Here is a 22,853-nt window from a genome sequence, read left to right as displayed (position 1 = left end):
CATCTATGGAACCCTAGAAAGCAATGAGAAGTATTTTCGCTTCGCTTCTAAAGTTAATTTTGCAGTGTTTCAGGCATCTGAAATGATTATATAAGTAGTTAAAAAAAATTTCTGCTTGATAACTCTTAGATTTTTCAACTTTTATGAACATCTTTATCATAGCTGACATTAACAGGCATTATCAGCATTAATGCGAAAAACTAATACCAATATTCGTCAAAATGATTTATCGCTCAGTGTTGTTAATGAGGTATTTGAAATTGTAAGCTCTTTAAGAATCCTCACAACATGTATCTTCTGCACTTAAATTTCCGTTCGTATAGATACAATTCTCTGAATCAGCTGACATATTTAATACTGTTCACTACTTCATTAGTTAGTGTTTTTCTTTTTCACATACGAATGTAAGCTGTCTTTTGGAGATTCAGCCACATATAAGCTTAGATGAAATTATTGCGAGGAACCTAATGGTGTTCCAAAAGGATAAGCTAAACACGGTTGGCGGCGGCGTGTTTGTTGCTGTTAGAAGTAGTTTACCTTGTCGCTAAATCGAAGTAGATAGTTCCTGTGAGTTATTATGGGCAGTGGTCATTGTTGGCAACCGGAATAAAATAATAATTGGATCCTTTTACAGACCTCCCAAACTTAAGTTTGATTTCAAATACCCATATGAGATAATTTACTCTCTATATGTTGGCGAAAATACAGGGTGATTCAAAAAGAATACCACAACTTTAAAAATGTGTATTTAATGAAAGAAACATAATATAACCTTCTGTTATACATCATTTCAAAGAGTATTTAAAAAGGTTTTTTCACTCAAAAACAAGTTCAGAGATGTTCAATATGGCCCCCTCCAGACACACGAGCAATATCAACCCGATACTCCAACTCGTTCCTCACTCTCTGTAGCATATCAGGCGTAACAGTTTGGATAGCTGCTGTTATTTCTCGTTTCAAATCATCAATGGTGGCTGGGAGAGGTGGCGGAAACACCATATCCTTAACATACCCCCATAAGAAAAAATCGCAGGGGGTAAGATCAGGGCTTCTTGGAGGCCAGTGATGAAGTGCTCTGTCACGGGCTGCCTGGCGGCCGATCCATCACCTCGGGTAGTTGTACAACTAAATGAAACTTTATAGCTCCCTTAATTCGCCGACAGATAGTGCTTAGCTCTGCCTTTTGTCGTTGCAGAGTTTTAAATTCCTAAAGTTGTGATATTCTTTTTGAATCACCCTGTACATGTTTAATTCCGGAGGTATGCATAAAACATCATCCGAAATTGTACTAAACGTATTCTCTGAAAATTATCTCGAGTGGTTGTTTCATGAGCCCACGCGAATAGTAAACGGTTGTGAAAACACACTTGATCTCTTAGCAATTTTAATAACGAGCATCAAAACGGATACATGGATTAGTGAACACAGGGTTGTCGTAGCGAGACTAAATATTGTAATCCCAAATCCTCCAAAAATAAACGAAATATATACCTATTCAAAAAAGCAGATAAAAATTCACTTGACGCCTTCCTCAGAGACAATCTCCACACCTTCCAAATTAATATTATAAGTGTACAGCAGACGTGACTTGAATTTAAAGAAATAGAGTCGGTAGCAATTGAGAGATTTATACCAAATAAATTAACAAACGACGGAGCTGATCCTCCTTGGTGCACAAAACGGGTCAGAACACTGTTCTGAACACTGTTCTGAACACTGTTCTGGCGTTCCCCAAGGTACTGTTATAGGCCCTTTGCTGTTCCTTATCTATATAAACGATTTGGCAGACAATCTGAGCAGCCTTCTTAGGTTGTTTGCAGATGACGCTGTCATTTATCGACTAACAAAGCCATCAGAAGATCAAAACAAATTTCAAAAAGATTTACAAATGATATCTGAATGGTGTGATAATTGGTGGTTGATCCTAAATAAGGAAAAGTGTGAGATCAACCACTTGAGTGCTGAAAGCAATTCGTTAAACTTCGGTTACGCGACAAATCAGTCAAACCTAAATGCCGTAAATTAAACAAAATACCTGGGAATTATGATGATGAACAACTTAAATTGTAAGCAACACATAGAAAATGGTTTGGGAAGGCTAACCAAAGACTGCGTTTTATTGGCAGGTCACTCAGAAAATGTAAAAGGTCTAATAAGGAGACTGCCTACACTACGCTTGTCCGTCCTCTTTTACAATACTGCTGTGCGATGTTGGATCCTTAACATATAAGATTGAAGGAGTACGTCGAAAAAGTGGAAAGAAGGGCAGCACATTTTGTATTATAGCGAAATATGGGAGAGAGCGTCACAAAAATGATAGAGGATGTGGGCTGGACATCATTAAAAGAAAGGCGTTTTTCGTTGCGACGGAATCTTCTCACGAAATTCCAATCACCAACTTTCTCCTCCCAATGCGAAAATATTTTGTTGACACGGACCTACATACGGAGAAAGGATCACCACGATAAAACAAGGGAAATCAGAGCTCGTACGGAAAGACAGATGGTTTCGTTCTTTCCACACGCTATACGAGATTGGAATAATAAAGAATTGTGAAGGTGGCACTTAAACGTGATTTGTACAGTGTCCATGTAGATGTAGTGACAGAGTATTTGCCTCATAAAGATATCATAATTCTTTCAAAAAGACGCTTTGAAGTAGCCTTCGTTGTTTCGCATATACTATCACTGATTGCTTTTGTCTCTTTCAAAAATGTCCAAAGGCTATATTATTAGTGAAAAATCGTAGATATATCAAGATCATTATTCAGACCTCAGGGCAACGCATTAAAAGTTTCTTTCCATTGCTGTCCTCTGTGAACGTTCCACTTAACGAGGAATTATTTATCACTGAAAAGAATGGAATTAATGGACAACAATCATCTGCATAGTGATGAATCGTTGTGGTGTACACTTGAAAGACTATCGTTGAACAAACTGTCTGTTAAGTCATCTTCCTGTGATGTTAATTTACATCAGACAATCTGGGCTTGCAGAATAATATCATATATACACTAACTATGTGGCTTGCAGTAGTCGGTAATTGAAAGGATAGTAATGCATTTGTTTGTATATAGAATTATATAACTCTGAAATCAACATACAAACAAATAGCAGATTGGAATAAGTCAAACACATTTAGTAATGATATATATTTTTGGCGTCCTTGCATAATGGAGCACAGTTTCACTTTCTATGACTATGAAAAAGCCATTAATCTCCAGAATTTGCGAACACTCGACAGTAAGGCGACAGAAAGCGTCCTTTACGATCCCTCTTGGTGCAAATTACTGGGTTCCTCATTGGCCAGTGTTATCAGATGTATTCTATCAACCGAGCCGCCTCGAAAACTACCTTGTCAATACATTAGGTCCAAATTATTAACAAAATCTCAAAAAAAGTCCCCCTAATCCTTAGCCTACCACTGCACTAACGGTTTTACCCAGCCGCTGTTCATGTGGGCAATGTATAACCCAGACTATTAGCTTGGCTCACTTCCGTGTCCAAAGTGTCTGTTGTACGCCAATGCGCTAAAGTCACGCATTTATTAAAGAGCTGACCCTTGGATCACTATACTGTAGTAGACGAGTTAGTGAAGTACATTATATATAAATAAAATGCATGGATAAATCATACGGGCTTACTAATATTGTCGAACAAGCATAATTGTCATGATGAAACTGAAATTCTTACGTAGTTACACAAGTGAACATTTGCGAAGGACCGAGACTCGAACCCGGATTTCCCCTCTTCACACTTGCGGTTGCCTTAACCGCTTCGACTATCCGAGTACACTATCTGACCAACGCAAATCTTTGGAAACTACATACATGTTGTCCAATGATGATTTCATTATTTTGCTCGCAGCCAAAGGCTGGTTCCCTCAAGAAGTTGAGCGAAGGATGCATGTGCAGTGAATTATCATTAATTGCCATCAAGCAGCATATACACAGAAGCACCAAAGAAACTGGTATATGCATGCGTATTCAAATACAGAGATATGTAAACAGGCAGAATAAGGCGCTACGGTCGGCAACGCCTATAAGAGACAAAAAGTGTCAGGCGCTGTTGTCAGATCGGTTACTGCTGCAACAATGGCAGGTTATCAAGATTTAAGTGAGTTTTAACGTGGTGTTACAGACGGCGCAGGAGCGATGGGACACAGTATCTCTGAGGTAGCGATGAAGTGGAGATTTTCCCACACGACGGTGAATATCAGGAATCCGATAAAACATTAAATCTCCGACATCGCTGCTGCTGGAGAAAGATCCTGCGAGAAAGGGACCAACGACGACTGAAGAGAACCGTTCAACGTAACAGAAGTGCAACCTTCCGCAAATTGGTGCCGATTTCAATGATGGGCCATCTGCTAGTGTCAGCGTGCAAACTGTTCAACGAAAGATCATCGATATGAGCTTTCGGAGCTGAAGGTCCACTCGTGTACACTTAATGACTGCACTATACAAGGATTTACGCCTCGCCTGGCCTCATGAACACCGACGTTGGACTGTTGATGTCCGGAAACACGTTGCCTGGTAAGACGAGTCTTGTTTGAAATTATGTCTAGCGGGTGGACGTGCAAGGGTATGGAGACAACCTCTTGAATCCATGGACCCTGCATGTCAGCAGAATACTGTTCAAGGTGTTGTAGGCTCCGTAATGGTATTCGGTGTATGCAGTTGAATTGGTATGCGCCCCGTGAAACGTCTAGATACGACTCTGACGGGTGACACGTACATAAGCGTGTTGTTTGATCACTTGCATCCATTCAAGTCCATTGTGCATTCCGACAACTTGAGCAATCGCAGCAGGACAGTGATACAGCCCACACGTCCAGAATTTCTACAGATTGGCTCCAGGAACATTGTTCTGAGTTTAAACACTTCCGCTGGTCACCTAACTCCCCATAGATGAATATTATTGTACATGTCTGGAATTCCTTACAACCCCTCCGATTTACGAATTTATGGACAGCCCTACAGGATTCATGGTGTCAGTTTCTTCCAGCACTACTTAAAACATTATTCGAGTCCATGCCGCGTAGAGCTGTGGCACTTCTGAGTGCTCACTGGGGCCCTAAACGGTATTAGGCAGGTGTACCAAATGGCTCTGAGCACTATGGGACTTAACATCTGAGGTCATCAGTCCCGAGGCAGGATTCGTACCTGCGACCGTATCGGTCACACGGTTCCAGACTGAAGCGTCTAGCCGGCCGCGGTGGTCTAGCGGTTCTAGGCGCGCAGTCCGGATCCGCGCGACTGCTACGGTCGCAGGTTCGAATCCTGCCTCGGGCATGGATGTGTGTGATGTCCTTAGGTTAGTTAGGTTTTAAGTAGTTCTAAGTTCTAGGGGACTGATGACCACAGATGTTACGTCCCACAGTGCTCAGAGCCATTTGAACCATTTTTTTGAAACGTCTAGAACCGCTTGGGGAAACAGTGGACCTAGGGATGTTTGGGCGTATGGAAATCGCGCGGACAGATGTATGACACAACTGACACCCAATCACCTGATCATGTTCGAAGTGCGTGAGTTCCGCCGAGCGCCCCATTCTGCTCTCTCACGGGGTCTAATGACTACTGAGGTCGCTGATATGGAGTACCTGGCAGTAGGTGGGAGCAAAATGCATCTAATACGAAAAATCTATCTTTTTGGGGGTGTCCGGATAATTTTGATGACATAGTGTATACTTACGCTAGATCTCAACAACAGAGTATAAGGTTTTCGCCTTTAGAATCATTGGATGACTAGGACACATGAATGTGAGTGTTAATCTGACCAAAGCGTTCTTGTTGTTTAATATGCTAAATATTTTTTTTAGTGACGAAACCCCTGAACCTACGGTAGTTTCTGAGGTCGCACAGCGACTCATAAAACAGCTTCTTTTCATTTGTCGTTTGTAACTTTGAATGATGTGTCATTTGGTCATTTTGAGCTAAAATCGCTTGAGACTGGAGAGAATGGGGCTGCCGTGGATGGTGTTCCAGGGTCAGCATAGCCCCCCTCGTACTATTTCCTTTGAGGTTCATCCGCCCGTGGTTTTTTACTCGTCGGTTTTTGCTCCGAAGCTGGAGCACTGACTCGTCTTCTCCTGTAAACCGCACTTCCAGCGCTAGTATTGCCGTTACGCTAACATTTCGTGAGTTTCTACTTTGAAACAGCAGAGCGGCACAGTATTAGCTGAGAACATGTTTTGTAATATACTTTCGAAATTACCGTGCGTCGCTGATTCGGTATTACATACCTTCATGTTGATGACTGACACGTGGGAACCTGCTCGCACTGATAAGATTAGGTTGACTGGAGCGTTTAGCAGGATTTAATTGGAACTAACGGTTTACGATCTCAGTGGCGCTAATTAATTTGTGTATTGCAAGGCCATCTATCATCACCATCGGACTTACGGAGTTGAATAAGTGTTGTCATTCATTCTTATAAATAGATATTGTCGGCTTTAGTTATTTACGAGCTTACATAGTTGTGTATAAAAGATTTGTTAGAAAACGTTCTAGAATCTTCACTCTTCACTGTCAGCTGTCCGTTGACAGCAGTTTTAATGATGGAGAACCTACATGTAAGGACCTGTCTACGACAGAACTTTGATAGTGATGATTCACTTTTCTTATCTACTAAATACACAAGAAAATGATTTCACTTGAATGTTAAACTGTGTAGTATTTAGGCGCGAGCAGACCGATAGATTGTTTTAATATTAGCTTAATCTCTTGTATGAATTCTTTCACCTGCTTTGAATCTACCAGCGCGGTATATTTGAAGTCTGTGCATGGGCTGTGTAGTTTAGCATTAAAGAGTACGTTACCTGAATGTTTTCGTCCATAACTTGACCGTCTTTGGCATCGCGTATGGCCTTCTTGTCGAGTACATCTTGGAAGTTGCTGGCGAAGGACTGCATGTAGATCTTGCCACCGCAGGTGTTGTCCGCCGCAATACCGGCAAGGCCAAAGGGCGGGTGGGCGCAGGATCCACCCGCCCGAGTGAGGGAGCGCCGCCTGCTGGAGTAGTGCTCACTCTGCAGGTGTTTGGAAGCCCCACTAGCGAGGTCGGTCACCGTCAGCCGGAAGTTAAACGAGTCCGTGCTGTAGGCTACCGCCCCTCCAGTTGGGCAAGGGTCCACCTGCGTACAGAGCCGTCGGTCAATGCAGTCACTAAATAACTGGTTTTTTGAACCATGTGAACAAACTCGTCGACACAGAAAATTGGGTACAATTGTACTGTTAAACAACACTGTTTAGCAAATGATTCACTGTATGTTTCATCAATCCATATTAATGTGCTAGACCAACTTCAATGAAATAAATCTACTTACAAGGATTTCTGTATTTTTTATTTATTATACGTGGAGTCCAGAATTCATCTATCCATAAACCGAAACACTTAGACACAAATCTCTAAAACTCTCCAGATAGTCGTCTTTGAAGTTTTCCGATCATCTACCAATTAAAGGTAGATTTTACAATAAGAAGTATGTATCTGTGCTACAGTGGTCGCTTGCATCTGGGAAAGGGGAGGTAGGTTTGATTTCTTCCGGAATCAAATTTTTAAACAAAGGTGTATGTTCTACCAGCTCAAATGCAAATCTGTGAATACAGAAAAAAAATTATAGTGGTCGGGACTGGTAACCGTGTTAGCGATTATCGTTTCGCTCATCACCCTTTCGTTTTATGTTCACTCGGTTGGTACACCTACGTCGTCTAAATATATGTTAATTAACGCATCAAATTGTAATTTTCATAAGAAATGCACATCTTCCTATTCCTCTCTAAAGGACAGTCAAATGAAGCCAAAATAGACGGAAAGAAGTAGGTGAAGTGTCTATTATTACAAAAGTAATCAGCTTAGCAGTGAATACATATGCGATCGCATCCCACTTCGAGACATGCTGGTCAATGCTTTAAAGAAAAATGTCCGCTGCTGCCTACAGAATCATGATTTAACCCGGGCGTCCACCTCTATGTCCAAAGCAAATCGACGGCCATAAATGTTCTTCTTCACTGTCTTTCCGTAGTCTACTGCAAACATTTTTCCAGGAACGCAGTGACAAGCTTTGCTGACAGTGGCATGAAAATATTCACAGTTATGGTGATTGCTTTTGAAATAATATACAATTTGCTTACTTCTTTTCCATCCGCCTCGTTTCCATTTGACTGCCACTTGTAACTGCATAACGCACACAAAAATGCCGTTTCAGCTCAAACGTAAATACTTAAATACCGATCTCTCATGGAAGATAGGTAATCAAAACTGTTTAACTTTAAAAACAATTAGCAATTTAATTTTTCCACCTATATATGTTTCATGCTTCACAGAACTGCTTGCAGAATATACCGGGTGATCAAAAAGTCAGTATAAATTTGAAAACTGAATAAGTCACGGAATAATGTAGATAGAGAGGTACAAATTGACACACATGCTTGGAATGACATGGGGTTTTATTACAACCAAAAAAAAATACAAAAGTTCAAAAAATGTCCGACATATGGCGCTTCATCTGATCAGAATAGCAATAATTAGCACAACAAAGTAAGACAAAGCAAAGATTTTGTTCTTTACAGGAAATGCTCAATATGCCCACCATCATTCCTCAACAATAGCTGTAGTTGAGGAATAATGTTGTGAACAGCACTGTAAGGAATGTCCGGAGTCATGGTGAGGCATTGGCTCGGATGTTGTCTTTCAGCATCCCAAGAGATGTCGGTCGATCACGATGCACTTGCGACTTCAGGAAACCCCAAAGCCAATAATCGCACGGACTGAGATCTGGGGACCTGGGAGGCCAAGCATGACGAAAGTGGCGGCTGAGCACACGATCACCACCAAACGACGCGAGCAAGAGATCTTTCACGGGTCTATCAACATGGGGTGGAGCGCCATCCTGCATAAACATCGTACGTTCCAGCAGGTGTTTATCAGCCAGGCTGGGCATGATGCGATACACGATTGTCATGCGCAATCACTGACTTTTGCTGTCCAGCGCCATCTGTCGGACATTTTGTGAACTTTGTGTTCTTTTTTTTGTTCTAGTAAAACTCCATATGATTCCAAGCATGTGTGTCAATTTTTACCTCTGTATCTACATTATTCCGTGGTTTATTAAGTTTTCAAATTTATACTAACTTTTTGATCACCTGGTATGCACCTTCGTTTATTTGTTTGATTCTACTGAATATAGAACCAATGTCCTCCCCCATCGCCTTTCTCTCCCAACGTTAATCGTGATCTTTGGTCGAAAAACTTCGAAATCGAATTTTTTGATAATTTTTGAGAGTTATCTCTAATTGCTTCGGTTAGGTAGTTCATATTTGAGTTCTGAATTTCACATACCATGAAATTGAAAAATCCGACTGCCTTATGATCTCCTTGTTCGTCCACTAGCAAGAGGCAGTAATCACAGTAAACGTTGTCAAGTGCTTCTTTTCCTATGGAAAGAGTGGTACCTATAGATAACAAACTATATATGAGAGTATGATTTCCAACTCTTATAAAAACCAGGTTCAAATACCTTCCATTAGTGACATTTAACAACTAAAAGGGAATAATATCCAGTTTTACAACATCTTTTTCTATCATTTGATTTTCTGACATTCTGCAACATTATTTATTGAGAGCTCTCTGATTTTGGTAAAACGAAACCTTTGTGCAGAAGTACAAAAATGTGTCCTGCGATATTTCTGCACATCGGCATTTCATGACATTTCTTGCAGAAGCATATTTTCAAGGTTGAAATGATTTATACCAGTAAAAATATATTGAGCGGAATTCATAAATATACTGAAGGAAAGAAATAGCAGTACCAAATAGTAATTAATGTAGAGTAATGAAATATCGGGAATACATTTGTCTAGGTAACATATTTAAGTGATTAGCATTGCAAGACCACAGGTTAATGTAAGCGCGAGGTAAGCTATTGCAAATGTGGAATCCTGGTACATTACTAACCGGTGTTGAACACAAGCATGTGAACGTGCATACATTGTGTTCTACAGGTGCCGGATATCAGTTTGTGGGATGGATTTCCATGCTTGCTGCACTGGAACGTTTAATGCTGGTTGTGGATAAGGCTGGAGCTATCGACCGATAATGTCGTATATGTGCCCTACTGAAGACGGGTTCGCAACATGTCAACACTCTGTAGAACATGTTGGTTTACAAGAGCTGTATGAGGACGAGAGTTATCCTGTGGAAAAGCATCCCTGGAATGATGGTCAATAATGGCAGCACAACAGGCAGAATCACCAGACTGACGTACAGATTTGCAGTGAAGATGCGTAGGACAAAGACGAGGGAGCTCGTGCTGTCGGAAGAAATCGTATCCCAGACCATAAATCCAGGGGTAGGCCCAGTGTGTCGTGCACACAGGCAGGTCGGTGCAGGCCCTCAACTGTACTGCTTCCAAACACCACACGGCCATCACTGGCACCGAGGCAGAACCAGCTATCACCAGAAAACACAGCAGACCTCCACCCCACCCTCCAATGACCTCTCCCCTGACACCACTGAATTCGCAATGGCGGTGGATTGGGGCCAGTGGAATGCACGCAGCAGAACGTCCGGCTCGGAGCCGTCCTCGAAGTAACCGATTTGTAACAGTTCGTGGTGTCACTGTGGAACTAACTGCTGCTCAAACTGCTGCTGCTGATGCAGTACGATGCACCAGGGCCTTGTGCCCAACACGACGGTCTTCTCTCTCGGTAGCGCCATGTGACCGCTCATAGCCCGCTCTTTTGTGACCGTACACTCTCGTAGCCACTGTGTCATGTACACTGGCTACATCGCTGCCAAGGCATTCTGTAGTATCGCAGAAGGGACATCCACCTTGTCATAGCACTATTACAGAATCTCGTTCAAGCTCAATGAGGTGCTGATAACGTCGTCTTTGTCACCTTAAACGCATTCTTGATTATCATCAGCTCACCAGGTCCAACCTCAAGGGTAGCTAACGCTCACAACTGTTACAGCGTATATTCAAAACGATCGCATTTGCATCATCGTAGTGACGCTAATATGCGCCTGGCGCGAAATTTGAATAGACATCATCTTTCGGATGTAGAAACACGTGCACCAACTTTCGTTTACGTCGCACAACTTGCGACTTTTTTCCGTCAGTGTATAACCATGCTTTGACAGTCTACCCGGGGAGGTAAGATGCGCAGGAGCTATCAGAAATTTGTATGAGATCGTATTAAAATCAAATCACTTAGCTAAGGATTCATTTATAGATAGAACGTAATGTGTCAAATATTTATAAATGGCTGGTAGGTGCAGCATGCTGCTATACATAAATGCCGGTCCAATGTAACAACTACTGCGTTCTATAATACCATGCAGGTTGAATAAATACATCTGATTTAATAACAGTAAAATTGAAATTTATGGTTTAGCATAAAAACTGCAGACTCTATAAAGCAGAAGTGAGCCTCGATTTTTTTTTCAGTCAAATGTGCTGGATGAGGAATGAGTTCATTGTTGAAGTGATATTTATTTGGCCTCTCTTCAGATGGTGCAATATATGCTCTTACTTAAACTATGTCAGTACTTTGAGAGTCCTAATAGGTTTCTAAATAGTGAAATATTCGAATTAATCTTATTTTATGAAAGTCTACTAGTAACAATATAATTGTCAAAAGATCAGGTGAAATCTAACACCATCCAGAAATATCAATAAAATGAAAGCTACACCGATAAATACTACCGGATTCAAACCAGCTCGTCCTAATTTTAGATGAATATTTTTGCGTATTGATGTAATTCGTTTTTCTGCACGTTACCCTCGGTCTGTTATTTGATTCCTTGATGGTACTAATCAGATATGAAACACTAAGAAATAAATCTCATGTAAAGATAAAAACTGATGTAGTTTGGCGCACGGAATCGATTTCATTAACCTCTACCAGCGGTCGTTAATGGCTTTATTGCTTTTAATCATTTTTTCCCTATGCTTTGTAATTGTTCTAAAATATTAAAAACTGTCTCTGTTTCAGCACACACTACAATGCACTCAAAAAAACGGGTCTTAGCGTTTACAAACACAGCTCCCATGACACCATTTATTTTCTTGTGAAACCTAGAATAGTTCCGTAACACAATTTTTTTAGCACGAATGTTATGTATTGACTAAGTGTACGTGACTTGAGTACAGTGCAACAACTACCAGCAACACAGTTGACCAGAAGAGAATAACCGTTTCATCATTATGTGCCCTCCTTTATAAGACTCATGTTTCCATAATCCTGTCTAATAGCTTTGGTTTGTTCAGCAGTGTCTTCATTTTCTACCTCCATCAGTTGGCACGAGTACCATGCATTTGTTACAGTTTTCCCACCACTATTTCCTCGTTCACGTATCCTATCTTTAGTTTTTGTCTCATAACTCTTCTTCTTTCGGAGCTACCTTCTGAAACTTCGACCTTAACTTCTTTTCTATAATGCTTGAGTCTTTCAACATTTTATTAGTGAAATTATCGGTAGGTCTATACTTTCACTGCACATAGCAAAAAGGCATTAGAGCTACATGGTTTTATACAGGATTCTACCCTGTAAGTATTATAGAGATATATAAATGTTATGGCTACGGCCAAGAACTCACCCACAACGTGACGTACAATGAGATGCAGGCCGTAGTGTCAATTACTGTAATGTTTGCGATCTCATCAGTGCGCAGGTCGAAGGTGACGATCTTCGGCGGGCACACTTGTTTCGGGCTGGTCGTTATGTCGAGCACACCGGTGTCGAGAGCGTAAAGTGTGTCATCGTCCGTCCAGGATTTCTGAAAAAAAGAGGAGGAGAGGATAATCCTCCGTTTTTATATGAAATGCGAGAAAGCTTAGAATCGGCACGGTACAACAGCTCAAAACACTTTACGAGTCCTCTTGATATACAGGCATTGTGGATAAATGGCAGAACTGAAGTGACGTATTCACAGTTGCAGGAACATCACTAAACACCTCGAATGTTTCAAGAATGGGAGAAATCAAAACGTAACTATTTTCTCTAAGAGTAAGTTCTATCCTTCATTCGTATCAGCAATAATAATGGTCCTCCCGCTTGATGTTTTAACCCACAGAACACATAAGAGATCCCAAGACTTCCTGTGGTACCCTTGAAGTTGCTTATGCATCTCTAGATGAATTTTCATCCAATGTCCTCCCTACCAAGAAATCCCAATACAGCCACAAATTTCTTTTTATACTCGATATGGCAGCACTTTTGTTAACAGTTGTTGGTGTGCTACAGGGGCAATTATTTTTCGGTTGTCAAGAAATACTGGATTTTCCCGAGGGCTTTCATCTGTGGCATTTAAGATGTAACATGGGGACATGGGGAAAGCGCGTGTTTGGCTTTGAGTGAATGGTGTTTTTATATTATAATTAAACTTCGAAAATGATTTTTTTTTGTTTTTAGTCATCAGACTTCACCTGAGAGTACTTGCAATCTACGTCCACAATCCGCTCAATTTCAATATTAGATGGCCGTATTCCAATCTCTCCCTCTACAGTTTTTGCCGTCTACAGCACCATCTAGTACCAAGGAGATCATTCACTAATATTTTAACAGACGTCCTATCATACTGTCCGTTCCCCTTGTCAGTGTCTTCCATACAATCCTTTACTCTCCAATTCTGAGCAGAGGCTCCTCATTCCTTAACTTATCAGTTCACCTAATTTTTAACATCCGTCTGCAGCACCACAGCTCCAATGCTTCGATTGTGTCATGTCCCGGTTTTCCCCCAGTCCATATTCCACTACCATACCATGCTGTGCTTCAAACGTACAGTCTCAGGAATTTATTTCTCAAATTAACGCCCATGTTTGATACTGGTAGACTTGCCCTGACAAGGAATGCCCTTTCTGCCAGTGCTAGTCTGCTTTTGATGTCCTCCTTGCTCCATTCATCATTGCTTATTTTGTTGCTTAGGTTGTGAATTACGTAACTTCATCTACTTCATGACCATCAATCCTGCTAAGTTTCTCCCTCTTCTCATTTCTGCTACTTCTAATTACCCTTCTCTTTCTACGATCCGTCTTCAATCCATACTCTGTACTCATCAGGCTCTTCATTCCGTTCGGAGATCACGTAATTATTCTTCACTTTCACGCAGGAGATCAATGTCATCAGCGAATCGTATCATTTATATTCGTTCACTCTGAGATGTAATTCAATTCCTGAACCTTTCTTTTTTTCCATTATCGGTTCTTCAATGTAGATTGCACACTAGGGGAGAAAAACTACATGCCTGTCTTACACCCTTTTTAATCCTAGCACTTCGTTATTGGCCGTCAACTCTTATTATTCCCTCATGTACATTGTACATATTGTAACCCCTATTTATCTCAGAATTTCGAAATTCCTGCACTATTTTACATTGTCGAACGCTTTCCCAGGTCGACAAGTCCTATGAACCCGTCATGATTTTTCTTTAGTCTTGCTTTCCTTATCGAGCGCAGCTTCAGAACTACCTCTCTGTGCCTTTATCTTTCCTAAAGCCAATTTGATCATCATCTAACATGTCCTCAGTTATCGTTTCGATTCTTCTGTCCATTATTCTTGTCAGTAACTTGCATGAGCTGTTAAGGTGATTGTGCGATAATTCTCGCAATTTTCAGCTCGTGCAGTCTTCGGAATTGTGTAGATGATATTTTTCCGAAAATCAGAGGGTATGTTGCTAGACACATACATTCTACACGCCAACGGGAATAGTCGTTTTGTTGCTACTTACCCCAGTGATCCAAAAATTCTGAAGAATGTTAGCTGTCCCTTCTGCCTCATTTGCTGTTAAGTCTCCAATGCTGTCTTAAATTCAGATTCTAATATTGGATCCTCTATCTCTTCTAAATCGACTCCTGTTTTCTCCTCTCTCACATCTGACAAATCTTCCCTCTCATAGAGGCCTTCATTATACTCTTTCCACCCATCCGCTCTTTCTCCTCTGCGCTAACAGTGCAATCCCCGTTACGCTCTTAAATTTACCACCCTTGCTTTTAATTTCACCAAAGGTTGTTTTGACTTTCCTATATGCTGAGTCAGTATTTCAGACAATCATTTCTTTTTCGATGTCTTCACACCTTTCATGCAGCCATTTCGTCTTAGCTTCCCTGCACTTTCAATTTATGTCATTTTTCCGTGACTTATATTTCGGTATTTCTGACTGTCCCCCCAACTTTTTTGCACTTCCTTATTTCATCGATCAGCTGAAGTATTTCTTCTGTTACCCATAGTTTTTTTCGCAGTTATCTTCTTTCCAACTTCAGTGATTGCCGTTTTAAAAGATGTCCATTACTCTTCAACTGTACTGCTGTAAGTAGGCTGTTTATGTTTTCTTATTGACAACGTTACGTAGCGCTTGGTATGAAAATCACTGGCTGTGCTGTGTGCAGTCTGTGGCTAGTTTGCACTGTTGTCTGCCATTGTAGTGTTGGGCAGCTGGATGTGAACAGCGCGTAGCGTTGCGCAGTTGGAGGTGAGCCGCCGGCAATGGTGGATGTGGGGAGAGAAATGGCGGAGTTTTGAAATTTGTAAGACTGGATGTCATGAACTGCTATGCATATTATGATTTTTCAACACTATTAAGGTAAATACATTGTTTGTTCTCTATTAAAATCTTCCATTTTCTATCTATGCCTATCAGTAGTTAGTGCCTTCCGTAGTTTGAATCTTTTATTTAGCTGGCAGTAGTGGCCCTCACTGTATTGCAGTAGTTCAAGTAACCAAGATTTTTGTGAGGTAAGTGATTTGTGAAACGTATAGGTTAACGTTAGTACGGGCCATTCTTTTGTAGGGATTTTTGAAAGTCAGATTGCGTTGCGGTAAAAATATTGTGTGTCAGTTTAAGCACAGTCTTACATAATTTTTCTAAGGGGACGTTTTACTGCCTACTGAGTTATTCCTTACTGCTGCATCTATATCCTTAGAGCGTTTAAAGCGTATCTCGTCTTTCCTCAGTACTCTCATATCCAACTTCTTTGCGTATTGATTCTTTCTGACTAGCCTCTTAAGCTTCAGCGTACTCTTCATCACTACTACATTGTGATCTGAGGCTATATCTGCTCCTGGGTAAACCTAACAATCTAGTATGTGATTTAGGAATCAAGATGTAACCCAACTGGATCTTTCCAAATCATCCGGCGTTTCCAAGTATGCCTCCTCCTCTTTTGATTCTTGGGCAGAGCCATTACTAGCTGAAATTTATTACAGAACTCAATTTATCTTTCTCCTCCTTCATTCCTTGTCCTAAGCCCATACTCTCCTACAATTGCATTCCAGTCCCCTATGACTATTAGATTTTCATTTTCCTTTACTTACTGCATTACCCTTTCAGTATCGTCATCTACTTCCTCTACCTCTTCGTCTTCAGCCTGCGACGTCGTCATGTATACCTGAACCATCGTTGTCGGTGTTGGTTTGCTGTCGATTCAGATAAGAAGAACCCTACCAATGAACTGTTGGCAGTAACACAATCTCTGCCCTACTTTCCTATTCATAACGAATCTTACTCCCACTAAACAATTTTCTGCTGCTGTTAATGATATCCTGTAGTTATCTGACCAGAAATCCTTGTCTTCTTTCCATTTCACTTTACTGACCTCTACTATATGTAGATAGAGCCTCTGCATTTCCCTTTTCAGATCTTATAGCATCCCTACCACGTTCAAGCTTCCGAAATTCCACGCCCCAACTCATAACGAGCTGGTTATTAAACTTGTTTTCATGGTCACCTCCCCCATGGCAGTCCCCTCCCGAATATCAGAATGAGGAGTATTCTGGAATTTTTGCCAATCGAGAGATCATCGCGCCAGTTTTTCAGTCACAGGTCACATGTCCTGTGGATACACGTTACGTGTCTTTTTTAATGCCTTCCGCATCATCATACCGTTGTTCATTTCCGATTCTTCCCTTTAGGGGCACTTTCCCTCCCCAAGGACGAGGGAGTATCCTGTACCTCTGTCCGCTACTCCGTTCTCATTGACAAGGCCGTCGGCAGAATGACTTCTTATGCCGGAAGTCTTCGGTGGCCAAAGCTGATTATTAATCAAAACATAAGCCGTGAGAGGTTTTAAACCTGGGACTGAGGACGTTTTGATTACTAATCAAAGACTCTACGACTAGACCACGGGTGCAAGTTATACTTAAATAATTACGTCAATTTGCAGGTAAGTTGCGTATGTTCTGATAACCCCACAGTGAGTTAAGTTCTTGCACGCACCGTGATTGGAGCGATGGACACGAGCTGTTCCGTGCAGTCTGTGATAGTATCCTCTGTAGTGCGGTGCCTGTCCAGGCTTGGGTAAGGCTTGAGAGACAAGCCAGAGGGCCCGTCGTACTGAATTGTGCTAAGGGAAGCAGGTATACCACTCCTCAGCATTGGTGTTGTCACGAACAGGCGATTGCGGCTGCTAACGTCCTCTGAAATACGAGATAAGGTATTGTTTTTGTTTTGTTAAAGACTCAGTGCATCATATTATTAAGGGCGTAAAGAGACATGTAGTAATCCAATATTCTGAAATGTATTTTTTTGTAAGAGCTGTGTTGTGAATCGCACGACATAGACAATTCTGTTTTTACTTTCATCTTGTTTGCTCTTCAACGAAGTATCTAATTAGTGCATAATTTAGGCCTCACAATACTTACGATTTAAGCCTACTGACTTCTCTATGTCTCCATCATCTACGTCTGTGCTCCGCAAGTCGCATTACTGTGTGTGCCAGTTTGTACGTCTGGTTTCACTATATTTGGCACCGTTTCCGGTTCCACTCATGAACAGCGCCCAAAAAGAATGAGAGTTGATACAACGCTGTGTTACATATTATTTCTGAGACTTGCAGCATAGGCAAGACCAGTACCGTATACTGAGCAATATTAAGTAGGATATTTTGAGTGGGAAGGCTTTTCCCGGATATACCTTAAGAAATGGAAATGTCGTGTGGCTAGGGCCTCCCGTCGGGTAGACCGTTCGCCTGGTGCAGGTCTTTCGATTTGACGCCACTTCGGCGACCTGCGTGTCGATGGGGATGAAATGATGATGATTAGGACAACACAACACCCAGTCCCTGAGCGGAGAAAATTTCCGACCCAGCCGGGAATCGAACCCGGGCCCTTAGGATTGACAGTCTGTCACGCTGACCACTCAGCTACCGGGGCGGACATACCTTAAGAAGAGGCATATTGTGTTGTCAGGGGATGCGCGATAGTCAAGCCAAGCCCCGAGACTTGATGCGGGCTTCTTTTCATAGTTTCACGATAGTGTTGTTGGAGGCACATTGGGATCGGGCGTATCCTAAGGAAGGTTAGAGAATTTCTCACTTGGCCCCATCTTATACAAGGTTGTTAAACGTTTGGTGGGGGAGTACCATGAACGTAAAGCGGCTGAGCCCAATATCAACATCTGAAGTGGACTTTTGCAATCATATACGAACGATTTCCAGATGGCTACGTTTTTTATTGACTATGACGATCCCTTGCCACCTAGTTGTGACGGGTACCGATACATCTTGGTTGCCGTTGATGCATTCTCCCAGTTCGTTAGGTTGATGCCCTGTGGCGATATCACTGCAGGGTTAACCATTCACCACCTGTCCGGTATTTCTGCTGTATATGGACCTCCCCAGGCCCAAATACAGTGAAAACGCACCTTCCATTCTCTCTCGGCAATTGGAGAAATTCTGTTTTGGTAATGCAATATCCTACTCCACCATAATACTATACTATCCCCAGCCGCCGTTCGCCGAAAGTTTTAACCGAAACTTCAAGGCTTCACTTCTTCCCGACCACGCCACCGGTGGGACTGTAGACCCTTAAGACCATCCCTGTTGCCTTTACGTTCGGTCACCGTCTTAACCCACCTTTAGCCAACCTGTTGTCTGTTAATGGCTTGCTTCCTGAAAATGTGACACCTGACCCGATTCAGGAAAACTGGAAGAGGGCACTCCAAAACAGTGGTGTTGCTCAGCAGAGGCAGATGCGGTTTTGACGTAAGGACAATTGGAGTTTAAATCTAACCTCGTGGGGTAGTCTTCGTCTGTAATTTTACGCTGGACGATCTAGCCAAGGCTCCCATTGCCGAAAAATTAGCTCCTCGTTTTGATGGGCCATGAGACGTAAATGAGATCATTAACCCAGATAGTCTTTTGGTGCGCAATATCGATACTGCGAAGGTGTCCAGGGTACATCTTTGCCAAGTGAAGCCCAGTTGCAGATGTGTTGCGTTTTTCGTAGAGGAGACCGAACCACGGCGCTCAGTGCGAGAGAACGCTTTGCTTTTATTCGTCAAGAAGACCTTTGCGAGAGTTTCGAGAGGTCGAGTAGAGAAACTGGCTGCGAGAGGTTGGGGTTGAGGCGCTAACGGAGAGACGCGTGCGGACGGCTGCCGCGGGAAGGGCTTTGGAGTGCGATGGGCAAAGACAGGGCGTGGAGACCGGCCCATAATCAGTCGGCTCCTGCTGCTGCCTTGGGTGGCTAGGATTGTCTTTCGCTGAGGAGGTCCGTGAAGCTGTGAAGTGGTGGCCTCGTGTCTGTTGATACCACTGTGTACGCTGCCTGATGGGACCAATTCCAGCGACTGAAAACGGTGAGCCTTGCTGCGCTTCGGACAAATCTGAGTATAACGAATGTTCGTGAATTGGCGAGCTGGATCACAAGCTGGTTGTGAATGTTTCCCTGGAACCGAGCTTAACGCTTGGAACTGTGTCCGGTGGTTAAAGGTGTCGCGAGTGTGGTAGCTTCCAGCAGACGCTTGCGCGCGCCTTTGTGGTATAGCGTAGTCAGCTGAATTACATGGGTTAATCTTTTAAGATTCACAACTGTAAACGCTCCCTTGCCGTGTCGTGTTTGCTGTAACTACGGTTGTCGTCAGATCGCTGTAGTTAGGTGCTGTCGGGCTTGGCTAGCACTTGGCCGGGCGCGGTGGCCGAGCTGTTCTAGGCGCTTCAGTCCGGAACTGCTGCTACGGTCGCAGGTTCGAATCCTGCCTCTGGCATGGATGTGTGTGATGTTATTATGTTAGTTAGGTTTAAGTAGTTCTAAGTTCTAGGGGACTGATGACCTCACATGTTGAGTCCCATAGTGCTCAAGGCCATTTGAACCATTTTTGGCTAGCACTTGTGTGGGTGACCGTTCGGCTCTGCTGAGCGCTATTGATAAGCGGGGCGCAGTCAGCCCTTGTGGAGCCAATTGAGGAGTAAGTCTTGTTACGAAAACTGACAACGACCGGAGTTGGTGTGTTGACCACATGTCCTTCCATATTCGAATCCAGTGACGCCTATCGGCTGAGGATTCCATGGCGGTCAGTCGGTGCCGCTGGACCTTCCGATGCCTGTTCGGACGGAGTTATATACAGTTAAAGCGGTTTTTTTTTGTTTTTTTGCGGCAATGGGTGGTAGATTTTGTTTTAAACTACTAGGCTAAATAAATCATAGGCTATGAATAAACCGTTTAGCTTCCCCTTTATGTTAATCACGCCTTTTTTTGCTGTGATGTACGATGATAAATGATCACCTTCCTTCTTCTTCTCCATTACGTCGTCATTGGACCACTTCTGTCATATTCTGGTGATTTTTTAAAATGTTTTTATTTTTATGTTTTCCACTTTCTTTAAATTCTCAGTTTTGTTATACACGTCTTCCCTGACTTCTTTTATGCACCCAACTTGTTTGTAAGTGGTAACATTTTTAAAAAGTAATGTAAAGAGTAACTAAGGTGCTTTATTACTGTGGTCGCGGGCAACACCACATTGGGGTACGTGTTTCGAAAAATTCGCTCTGTGGTTCCAGAGTTAATATTAATTGTTAACAATATTGGCCTTGTAAGACTCCCTTTGGGTACTCCCGAAATTGCCTTTACTTTTGCAGATTTGTTCCCTGAAGAAAACGACGTGTTGTATGCTGCCTGCAAGAAATTGCAGAATCCAATAACTTATCCTATCCGATACTGAGTAAACTCATACTTTGCCCATTAAACGACAGTCAGTAACTGTATCCAATGCCACTGAACACGGCATCAACTTGAGCGCCATTGGCTACAACGCTTTGGGTCTGATGAGGGACCAGAGAGAAGTGAGTTTCGCAAGCTCACTGTTTGCGAAATCCACGTTTACTTTTGTTGACGAGATTTTCGTTTTCCAAAACGTCATACTTAGTGACTTTGAGACACGTTCAATAACTGAACAACAAATTGAAATGAGGGGCTCAGGCTTATAATTATGCGCATTTTTCCGACGACCGTCCTTGAAAAGGGTAAATACATGCTCTTTTTTCCAATCGCTCCAGCAAATTATGGCAAATTGCTGCTAGGAGGGAGAGATTCTTCCGCGTAATATCTGTAAGCCTCACAGGTATCTCATTGGATCCTGTTGCCTTTTCACCGTTGGGCAATTTTAATTGATTTTCAATTCCATGATCGGTTTTCTCAGTGTAGGCATTCGTGCGATGACTAACAGGGGGAACCGTATTAGTCTTCCGCAGAAAGACAATATCAGAAAACGGAATTTAGTTTCTACTTCGTTGCGAAGAAGGCCCCTTAGCGACTGAATAGATGATATCTATTCGCTTACTGACCTTACATAAGACCTCACTTTCTTACCATGTTTTACCCAGATTGCTTGGCAAAAATTTTCTTTGGACTTTGTTTATTGCTTCTCGATTCGCTATCCACACGCTAATTTCCGCTTCAAACAGGTTGTAGTTGTTTACAAGACTTTCGCTGAGCTTAGATCGGAGCGACTTTCCTCAGCTTTCTCTGCAGCGTTCAAACACAGTTAGTGAACCAAGCTGGATCCTTTCCATCCCTCACACCTCCATACTTATCAAGAAGGACACTTACTTTTCAATCACATCGCGATTACGGGCAGCATGGGGTTCACGCCTGAGCCTCAGGACGTGCGCTAGCAGCGCATGTCGGGTGTTTCAAGCGTCAACTTCGCGTCTCAATATCTCGGGATGTAATGGGAATATTGCGATGCAATCAACGCCATTGTGTATGTGCTTTGTCATGCTATGGATTGCTGAAGAAAAAATATAGGAGGTCCATTTAAAAAAACATAAGTTTGTGTTAAGAAACACATATGCTTTCGTTTTAGAATGTTTCCAAATATGTACATTCATGGGCCCCAGCCCTACATTGATACCGGTGAAAGTCGGTTTCCAATAGCTGTTATTGTTCCAGAGATATTTTGGGTGGACAGGATAGCTGGGACACCCTGTATACACTGCCGCCTCTATCACTGGAGTGCTGACACTAAAGTTTTCAGGTATTCTGCATAACCAGTTATGTCGGCCACTGATGCGGCATATATAGGGATGGTGTCAACCCTTGCAGCATCAACTACAGTCTGGAGATGGTGCGTCGTAACGCCGATACTGGTAGCTGCAAAATAAATAATGTCATAAAGATGGCTTATGTGTTTCATTTTCTGACAATAGTAAACAGCCGTCGTCCCCAAGACTTCTTGTCAAAAGGATGGACGAACAAAATATTTATTCGATTTTGGCGGACTTGTCGTCGTTGATGCTCAGAGAGGCCCCGATGTACTCTGCTGCTCGAGTACACGGCCGCTTTGGAAAAGGCATTCCTGACCTACGAAGAGACTATGTCGAAGATTTCACGGGAATTTGTTTCCACATTCCCTTAGTTCCACACCTGTTGTGCGTTAACTAGAATACGCCAACTTCTAAAGCTCCCACTTACTATCGAACTGATCTCACTCTTCCTGTAATTTAAGTCAAATTTCAGACATGACATATACTTCCCATTTATTAACTCACTTGGGACTGTTCTGTTTCATTTTTCATACGTTTCCCTCGTTGTATATATATGACCTTTCACTCATGCGCATTTAAATTTTAGTAGC

At 42.3% G+C, this 22,853-nt stretch overlaps 1 protein-coding gene across 1 annotated transcript in view; it reads right to left on the bottom strand.

Moving 5' to 3' along the window:
• The window catches only part of LOC124607299 (protein yellow-like), a 39,737-nt gene that overhangs the window by 2,345 nt on the left and 14,539 nt on the right, over nt 1-22,853 (bottom strand). The window contains exons 3-5 of the mRNA XM_047139591.1: nt 17,217-17,416; nt 12,603-12,782; nt 6,820-7,134 (exon numbers count right to left, since the gene is read on the bottom strand). Of these exons, the coding sequence (XP_046995547.1) occupies nt 6,820-7,134; nt 12,603-12,782; nt 17,217-17,416 (695 nt within the window). The remainder of the gene's footprint in view (nt 1-6,819; nt 7,135-12,602; nt 12,783-17,216; nt 17,417-22,853) is intronic.

Source organism: Schistocerca americana, chromosome 3 (assembly GCF_021461395.2).
Source record: "Schistocerca americana isolate TAMUIC-IGC-003095 chromosome 3, iqSchAmer2.1, whole genome shotgun sequence".
NCBI classification, from domain to species: domain Eukaryota; kingdom Metazoa; phylum Arthropoda; class Insecta; order Orthoptera; family Acrididae; genus Schistocerca; species Schistocerca americana.
Note: the sequence above shows the minus strand (reverse complement) of the source record. Positions and strands in the feature narration are given on the sequence as shown.